The sequence below is a fragment of the Sebastes umbrosus genome, chromosome 15, assembly GCF_015220745.1.
Source record: "Sebastes umbrosus isolate fSebUmb1 chromosome 15, fSebUmb1.pri, whole genome shotgun sequence".
NCBI classification, from domain to species: domain Eukaryota; kingdom Metazoa; phylum Chordata; class Actinopteri; order Perciformes; family Sebastidae; genus Sebastes; species Sebastes umbrosus.
The window spans coordinates 23,104,724-23,114,469 of record NC_051283.1 but is presented as its reverse complement, the minus strand read 5'-3'; the positions used below and the strand labels follow the sequence as shown (position 1 = coordinate 23,114,469).

The 9,746-nt window shown below is 38.0% G+C and overlaps 1 protein-coding gene across 9 annotated transcripts; it reads left to right on the top strand.

Moving 5' to 3' along the window:
• The first annotated feature begins 1,500 nt into the window (after positions 1–1,500).
• Positions 1,501–8,588, top strand: eomesa (eomesodermin homolog a). Of its 9 annotated transcripts, XM_037793705.1 has the most exons (9): positions 1,514–1,658; positions 2,454–2,649; positions 3,043–3,711; positions 5,630–5,784; positions 6,533–6,654; positions 6,881–7,039; positions 7,212–7,273; positions 7,400–8,118; positions 8,251–8,588. In XM_037793705.1, exons 2-9 carry the CDS (start codon positions 2,543–2,545, stop codon positions 8,262–8,264), a joined length of 2,007 nt encoding a protein of 668 aa, XP_037649633.1. In that variant the 5' UTR covers positions 1,514–1,658; positions 2,454–2,542; the 3' UTR covers positions 8,265–8,588. The 9 variants fall into 9 exon arrangements, with proteins under 9 accessions (XP_037649636.1, XP_037649637.1, XP_037649633.1 ...); XM_037793700.1 differs by having other exon boundaries at positions 7,400–8,588; XM_037793701.1 differs by having other exon boundaries at positions 1,536–1,658; positions 2,543–2,649; positions 7,400–8,588.
• Positions 8,589–9,746: the final 1,158 nt, after the last annotated feature.

Genomic DNA, 9,746 nt, shown 5'->3' with positions numbered 1-9,746 from the left:
TCTTTGTTGAGAGACGGGTCAAAATAAATAATAGAAAATGCTTTCTGAGTCACTTGAAGAATGCTTGATCTCTAATTGGAGATGTTGTGGTGCAGCAGCAGTCTGGGAAAGGGTCTGGGTCTTGATTGACAGATTGTGTGTGGTGTGTGCATGGAGCTCTGGTCCCCTGATGGCCCAACAGCCAGCTCCGCTGTCCCCATTTATGACACGAGCCAATCTGCCTCCAGCCGAGATCCTCCCTCAGCTTTTCACAGATACGTATCCCCATTTTCCCCAAATTCATCTCACCCCCTACTCTCCCTCCAGCTTACTTTAAGACTGACACATACTGCCCACACGCACAAACACACACACACACACACACAGGCACAAGCTGAGTTCACTGAAGATGATGCAAAGTGAGATACAAGACTGGAAACAGTGAGAGTTGCATGCAGCTCTCTTATTCACAGTGTGGAGTTACTTTAATATAACCAACGATGGGAAAGTTCCCAGTTATCCCGATGGGTCACTAGAGGGCGCTGTCCTCATGTCACTGCTCACAAATCCCTTTATTAATATTAGTATTATTATTATGATCGACGTTTGTTGTGCGACATGTTTCTTTGATTATTTCTGGTTTCGATCTCCCTCACTTCCTTCAGTGTGTGTGTGTGTGTGTGTGACACAGACATGGGCAATACTAAATTACTTTATATTATATTTTATATTTGTTTTATTTATTATTATCTTTTAATTATTAAACAACAACTGTGACTGTGTCCCTTTAATTTTCATTTTCATGGTTTCTTGGCTGGTATGCCTGCAGCAGACTTGTTCAGTGCATCCTTTCTCTCTCCTTCGTTATTTGAATTTCAGTGTCTCGAGTTGTAAAGCAGATTTATTTACCACCATTTAAACTCGGTAGTTCACCTCTTTTGTTTAACCCCTCCGTTACTTCAAATGCAAAAAAAAAAAACAAAGACTGAAAATCACCTTTTTCGTCTGCTTTCAGATATAAGAAGCACATTAATATGAAATTGCATTAAAATATTCCAAATCTACTGAAACTAATTGTAACAGTTTCATTTTTTTATTATTATTATTAGGTAGGCTAAATTAAATTAAAAGGTTAATTTTCCCGAATATTTAATTTCTTTTTTATGTGATCTCTTATATGGTCATTCATTTTGTTATATATTTTGTCACAATTTAATAATAATAACTCCGAAAATAATAATTAAAAAAAACATACATATCTATTTCAAGGTAATTTTATTTTCACAGTGTCTGAAGGAAGATAAAGCCCCAACAAAAAAACAATATTTATCACCTGAGAAAAGGAGAAGGAAGCATGTCTGGAATAAAAAAAATAAAAAATTCTTAAGCAGAGACAAATGAAGTGAAATAAAATAATAAAAAAACGTGTCTTTTTAATTTCAGTTGTTAATTTTCACTCAGTTTTGACGCTCGATAGTTTTTATTAGAGCCAAGACAGAAACCTGGAAGACCGAGAGAAGCAGAAGAAGAAGAACCTGGAAGTGGAAGAGGCGTCGGAGGCCAATTATAGGAAATAAGGTGCACATGTGATTTTTTTTCTCTTAACGTGTCTGCAGTGTTTGCAGGAGGGGAAAAGATCTCTGTGTTTGTTATTCATCGAGGATAAGTATTCTTCTTAGGTGAGTGAGTGGAAGTAATCTGACAAGCCACATCTGAATGTGTGTTTGACAGGATGACTGGAAGCTGAAAGTTTACAAGTGATTGTGCGTCAAAACGCGCGTTATGGGGAAATGCAGGACTCCTGAAGTGCGACTGATTTGTTTTAGTCTTTGGAGTAAAAGGTGGAGAAATACTGTTTTTATCGTTTAAGCCTCTTAGAAATTGTCTTTCACTCATATTTGATTACAAAATATATGTAATGCACTTATAAATTAATTATGTATACATGCAATATCTGCCTTTAAACTTGCACTATCTGCAACCATCTTGGACTCTAACCTCTTTACTTTACACTATACAGCATATATACCACTTTATAGACTGCACATATGTACATATTACATTTATTTATGCACATACTACATTTATTTATTGACACACTATGTTCACCCATTCACTCTGTATCTTTTATATCTCTATTTATTGATTTTGTTTTATAATTTTTGTATACCTTTATACCTCCTGTGTTTCACTCTGTTTGCTGATGTTGCTGCTTTGACACCTGAATTTCCCTCCAGGGATCAATAAAGGTTCATCTTATCTTATCTTAGCTTATCTTATATATAGCATATATATTTTTGTATATATATGGGGATATCGTTCCTATGCAGAGGGTAGTTTAGTTTATTTATTGACTACACTGAGGGCGTTTTATATTTTAAGACTTTATTTATTTATTGTGTTGAGTTGAATGTGCTACTTATTTTGTACGTTAATTACCTTGTGCCTTTTCTACCTTTTTTTTTCTTTTAAAGGTTCATCTTATCTTTTTTCTTTTCTTCTTCATCTTATCTTATCTTAAAATGATTTGCACAATTTATTGTTAAAATATATCAAATATTAGATGCATGGAGAGATTTGCCACTTCGGTTCTGGATATGAGCGTAAAAATAAACTTAACGACACTCGTGACAATTTTTTCTCTTTGGTCTTATTTCTAATTGAATTAGAGTAAGTGCGACCATTGGTTAATAATGGAGAGAGGGCTGGCATGCTTTCTCCAAAAGCTCCTCCTCCTTTCTCTCTTACAATCAGAAACTACATCTTATAAGAGCTGCTGAACATCCCATTTCCAGCCCATAATCTGATCTGAAAATCATAGGTGCAGGAGCTGTTTTAACCTCCTTTAACCATCATTTCATCAAGGAGGAGACAGAAACAACCTGCAGCACTGTGGTTGTTGTTGTTTTCTCCTTTTTGGGCTGAGATTTCACTCTCTGGAAAAACTCTTTTGCAACTCTTTTCTATCTAAAAAACAATGCAGTTAGAGAACATCCTTCCCAGCAGCAGCAGCAGCATCACTTCTTTACCCAAAACCTTTTACAACCTCTCCTCGTCGGACAGTGCCAACAACAGCCCGAGGTCTTCATCACAGCAGCTTGAGTACCAACAAGAAGTGGATCGGACTGAATCAGAGTCCAGCAGCAGCAGCAGCGCTCCTAAGAAGTACCTGGTGGGTACCGGGATGCTGGGAGGTGGAGGTGTTGATGGAGAGGCAGTGGACACTTCTTTCACTAAAAGTGGGGTGCAAGATGTGAGGAAAGGCTCTCCGGTGCTCCTCGGTGAGGAACGGCGTTACAACATAATAGATGAACTCGGCTCTGACAGATACTTCATCTCCTCTCAGGCCAGTTCCGACATGGCGAGCCCTTGTTCCCTCTTTCCTTACGCAGGACAGACCGGCTCCTCGGTGTACACCGGCTCCAGCAGCTCCTCCAGGTACCCGGCGTCGCTCCACTACGGATCCGTGCTGCCGCCGCCTCCGACGGGCTTCTCCTCCGCCTCCTCCGTGTGCACCGGCCGGAGCCAGTTTAGCAGCGGAGGGTACCAGTTCAGCAGCCAGGGTCCGGGCTGTTTGTACCCGTCCTATCCAGGGGCTGGGTCGGGTATCGGGTCCATGTCTCTGCCCGGGTCTGCAGCCGGAGCCAGGGCTCAGGTCTATCTGTGCAACCGGCCTCTGTGGCTGAAGTTCCACCGGCACCAGACCGAGATGATCATCACCAAACAGGGCAGGTGAGCATCACGCGCTGCACGAGGGGCTCTCTAAAGGCCCCATTTAAACACATTACAGGAGTGTTGCAGTGTGTGAAATTCGTTTTTATATTTCCACTCGGCCTGTTTTACACATTTATTTCATTAGTATCATCTCATACCTTTAAACATGCACTATTCTGCCTTTAAACATGCAACTATTCTGCCTTTAAACATGCAACTATCTGCCTTTAAACATGCAACTATTCTGCCTTTTAAGCATGCACTATTCTGCCTTTAAGCATGTAACTATTCTGCTTTTAAACATGCAACTATTCTGCCTTTAAACATGCACTATTCTGCCTTTAAACATGCAACTATTCTGCCTTTAAACATGCACTATTTACACTGTTAAGAATTTCCCAGTTAACAGTAAAGAACTGGCAGCAGGGTTGCCTTTATGTTACTGTGAAATTAACATTATTATACTGTCGCTGAAATTTACAGCTTTGTACTGTTAATGAAAAATACAGTTTGAACTGTTTTTTTTTAATTAATTTCACAATATTTTACAGTTAATTTACTGTTTAAAGATACATTTTATAGCTGTTTTTCCACCTTTCTTTTACATTATTTTACTGATTTGTTTTAATGCACTATTTGGGTTGTATTTTTTACATACATTTTAATAAACATTATTTTTTGCCTAGATGAATAGACTTAGCAGGTTACAGACATAGGAAATAGTCACACTAAATACAATTAAAGGCACTTGTTAGGAAAAAGGCTATAATAGACTTGTTGACACTTTTCCCAAAAATGTCTGCCTATAGTTGAGCACAGAATGCAAACCATAACAACATGTGAGAACAATAAAGCTAATTCACTGATTTTACAATCATGTACAATGTACAAGCCTCACATGAGCAGATCAGGTCCCAGAATTAAAAAAAAAATACTGCATGAAACTGTTACTGATGATACTTTAGACAGTTGATCAGCAGTAAAGTGATGTTTTTTAAGAATGCATTATAGTTCAGTTAAAAAACGGTCTATAATTTAACAGGTTTTCTTTTGTATTAACAGTAAAGCACTGTTTTTTAGCAATAACAGGTTAATACTGTTGAAATCCTGCTGTAAATTAACAGCAATTGTTTACAGTGCACCACAGTGGTGTGCAGAGTGTGAAATTCGTTTTTATATTTCCATTCGGCCTGTTTTACACTTTTATTTCATTAATATCATCTCAAGACATTGCTATTTTTTTAATACCACTTTTTACGCACGAACAACATTTTACGCACCGATCCAAATCTTCCTTTTTTTTTAATTTCAAATTGCAAGTCTTCGTTTCTAGTAAATTGTAAATGCGGTAGCAGGATGGTTGTGACTATAGGGAGATAGAAATAGGATGATGACTGAATTGTACACAGATTTTTTTTTGATTGATTATATGAATATGTGTTTTTGTATATGTATGTGTATATACTGCGTATGTGTATCTATGTATATATGTATACAGTACATTAAAAGTATATATAAATAGATTTTATTTTATTGTTTTAAATTGTATTTATTTTACTTGTGTATATTCTTTTTATTTATATATCATTTTTTTGTATATAATGTTTTTCCTGTATCTATACTGGCTTATTTTATATTAATATTAGGTTTATTAAGTTTCTTTGTACTGAGAATGTTATTATTGGGGACGTTTGTGAATGTTTGTTCTGTTGTTTCAATATGAACAAAAAAACAATAAATATAATATTGAAAAAAAAAATGTAAATGCACAACAATGCTTACAATTACAGCAGGATAAACATGACAATGATGGAAATTACATTTGTTTCAAATTCAATTTTTAGTAAAGAATCCAAAGTTTAGTTTTTTTTTTCCTGCTTTTTAATCACAGCTGTTAATTATTCCTGTTTTTCCTTCTTTTCTCCCCCCCCCCCAGACGGATGTTCCCATTCCTCAGCTTCAACATCACTGGACTCAACCTCACGGCCCATTACAATGTCTTTGTAGAAGTTATTTTGGCTGACCCGAATCACTGGCGCTTTCAGGGAGGAAAGTGGGTCACTTGTGGAAAAGCAGACAATAATATGCAAGGTGAGTTAGAGAATTAACACACAACTCATTTAACTCTGGCAAATTAGTATTTTGTTTTGGTTTTTATAAATGCTTGAAAAATAAATTGAATAATAAATTAATAAAACCTGGTTAGAGATAAATAATGGAGCATTGTTGCATTTAGTCGTGACAGTGTGGTGATATGAGAAACAAATCTGGGTGTTAAAGATTAAAATTATTTTAGAAATCAAGGCAGTTTTTTTTTTTCTTCACATTTTAGCAAAATGTTTTTACAGGTTGTTATTTTGAGTGTTTTAATGCAATAATTTAGACTTTTCAGTACAATTTTTAATTTGAAATGTCAAGTTATCTCGGGCAACCGCAGTTTGAAATTGCTGGTTAAATATGCCTTTTTAAATGACTGGTAGTAAATTCTTCATTTGAGGATTCATAGATAAGAGAAAATAATTTGAAGAAAAAGAAGCAGTTTTCAGCTTCTTTTAACAGAATTGTAGTATTTTATTTTAATTAATCCATTAGCCGTTCTTGACTCTACTATTCATTTTTTTTTTTTCATTCAAATAATATAAAAAATAATTTGTTTTATGTATTTTAATTAAATTTGACCTTGATTTTCCCCCAAAGCTTTAAGGTTATTAAAATAAGATCAGCTGTCATTGATACATAATGTCAAAAAGCAGGATATGATTTATTATATAACATAATTTGCACAGGATCTCTGCCTTTCTGTTTGTCACATTACTAACTCTGTTATTTCAATTTTTAGGTAACAAAATGTATGTTCATCCTGAATCTCCAAACACTGGTGCTCACTGGATGAGGCAAGAAATCTCTTTTGGCAAGTTGAAGCTGACCAACAATAAAGGGGCCAACAACAACAACACACAGGTGAGATATTGATTTCTGACACGCTCCATTTCACCATTTGCCAATATTGTTTCTGATTTTTATTTACTGAAAATAATTATTTGAATATTACAACTTTCAAGTGTGAATGCCATCTTTAGCGATGGTTAACAAGTATTTTATTTCTGATAAAGAATACAAATCAGTTCACGCAGCCTGTTGTTTGAAGTGTACAGCGTTGCACTCATCACACGTCTCTCCTCCGCAGATGATAGTCTTGCAGTCGCTTCATAAATACCAACCGCGACTGCACATTGTGGAGGTGACGGAGGACGGCGTGGAGGACATGAGCAACGAGGCCAGAACTCAAACCTTCACCTTCCCAGAGAACCAGTTTATAGCCGTCACTGCTTACCAGAACACAGATGTAAGCATTTTTTATTTTAGATTACATTTAGAATGTATCTAGCTATTTAGATACAACTAATTTGAATGATCTTATCTTGAATTGCATGATAAAGTATTGCTCTTTAGTCACACACTTGCTTGCCTTAAGATGCACATTGTTTACGCAAGATTTCTTGTTTGTTTTGTTTCAGATCACACAGCTGAAGATAGATCACAACCCATTTGCGAAAGGCTTCCGGGACAACTATGACTCGTACGTGTCTTATACTTCAAGCAGTGCGGTTGATCTGTTTTTTCCTGTGGTACACTGTATGATGCCCAAGACCCTGAATCTTCTATCGCATCTAATGTATTTTGTGTTCTCTCTTTTGTTCAACAGGATGTACACGGCACCAGAGAGTGACAGGTTGACTCCGTCCCCTACAGACTCCCCTCGCTCCACCCAGATTGTCCCCGGGGCCCGCTACGCTATGCAGCCTTTCTTTCAGGACCAGTTCGTCAACAACCTGCCTCAGAACCGCTTCTACACCAGTGAACGGGCCGTCCCCCAAACCAACAGCCTCCTCTCCTCGCAGAGCGAGGACGTCGCCGCCGCCGCCTCCGCCCAGCGCTGGTTCGTCCCACCGGTCCAGCAGCCGGGCTCCAACAAGCTGGACCTGTCCTACGAGAATGACTATTCCACCAGTAGCCTGCTGTCCTACGGCATCAAGCCCCTGTCCCTGCAGACGTCCCACGCACTCAGCTACTACCCCGACTCGGCCTTCGCCTCCATGGCGGCAGGCTGGGGCACCAGAAGCTCTTACCAGCGCAAGATGACCACGGGCCTGCCGTGGTCCCCTCGTCCGAGCCCCCCAGCCTTCCCGGAGGACCAGCTGGGGGCCACTAAAGACAAGCTTCCCGAGGAGAGCGCGCCGCCGGCCTCGACCTGGATCGAGACATCCCACTCGCTGAAATCGGTGGACTCTACCGATTCTGGCGTGTACTCCGTGGTGTGCAAGAGGCGCAGGATGTCCCCCGGGGGCTCGAGCACTGAGAACTCCCCGACCATCAAGTGTGAGGACTTGACTACGGAAGAGTACAACAAGGACAACCCAAAAGGCATGGGTTATTATGCATTCTACACAAGCCCCTAAGACTGTATTTATTGAAACTAAATCTAATTCTTTTGTTTTATTACTGAGTGCTCTCCATCCAATCCCTGTTAATGTCTTTTTTCTCTTTTCTCTAAAGGTGCCAAAGCTTAGTGTTCTCCCCCCCCAAGCAAGCTGCACAAGGTTATTTTCCCAGGCCAGCCCCTCTCACATACCTGAGCAGAAACATGCATAGTGATTGTTGTTTTTGAGGAAAAAAATTAAAGCATGTCCCCCTTTTTATTCATTTTATTTTTACAACTTTTATTTTTTACAAATGTGAATTTTTATTTTTTTCCCTCCTCCCCTGCGTATTTAAGTCATTTCCGTTGTACAGTATTCGTGCACTTTAGAATGTGATGTATCTTGTACAAATTGTCTTCATGGAGGTGTTATTAAATGGATAATAAAACGGCTTTTCACAAAGCACTGTCCAAATGTCTTTCCCGGTATGTTTTATTCATAAACTGTGGCTACGGGATATTAAGACAAGCCATTGGCAGCTCTTAATAAGCTGTAAAAAAAAATCTACACATGCATTTTAAATTGTACAAATGCTGCTGAAACTAAACTAAAACAATTGGATCCTATTCATTTTTATTTAAATCTATAATAAAATAAAATGTGTTATGCTGTGAATGAGTGAGTAAGGTATCTCTACTGTATTTTATGGCTTGTTATAGAGGCCATGAATTTGGGCCTCTAAAGTAGAGGCCCCTGAGTGATTGCTGCCAACAAGTTGACATTGCAACAAGTATAAAATCCCTGCATCTCAATAATACAATGCTTTCAAAACGGAGTGGTGCGGCAATAAAATATAGCCAATTTCATCTTATTTTGTATTCAAAATGAGGAATCTTTTACGTATTATTAATCAACATTTCTCATGTCAGCAACTGCAAATGAGTAGGGAATTAATTTCCAGCAACATTATTTTGCAAATTACAATTCGATAGGCTCCTGTTGCTTTAAATCTAATGTCTTTCTCCACTAATAAAGCATATTTAGTGTCATTTTTAGCAGACCATTTTCATATGCAGACTTATAATCGGGTATCATAAATACAGATAGTCATACACATAGTAAACAACAGAAAATGATAAGGGGATGGGATGACATATTGTGTTTTAAGGCCACAGTTTATAAGCACTAAGATCATTTCTTCGTGTTTTCTTGCTCCTGGAAATAGAAAGCAGAAATTCTCAGAGCCTGTGGTGTTTATGCACAAAAGAGCTGAGCAATCCTTTTTAAAGCTACAAATAAGTGCAACAAGGTAACACCACAGCTCACATATTCATATGAGATTAACATGTCTTACATGAAATGATTCACAACACAGACCCAATTAGGTGGAAAGCACACAAAAGCACATAGTCCTACTATTCCTTCTGTTGTTGCCATGGTGTTTTTCACGCGTTTTATCATTTACCCAAGTAATGCAACTGCATGTGTACTTAGAAAATATTTTAAAAAACAGGCTAAATGAAAAATGGTCCATCAAGCACCCAACTAAGGGCAACGCACGGCTCAACACCTCTATTTATACGCCTCTCCAAAAGTGGATTAGTGGTTACGAAAAGAGAAGTCATAATATTC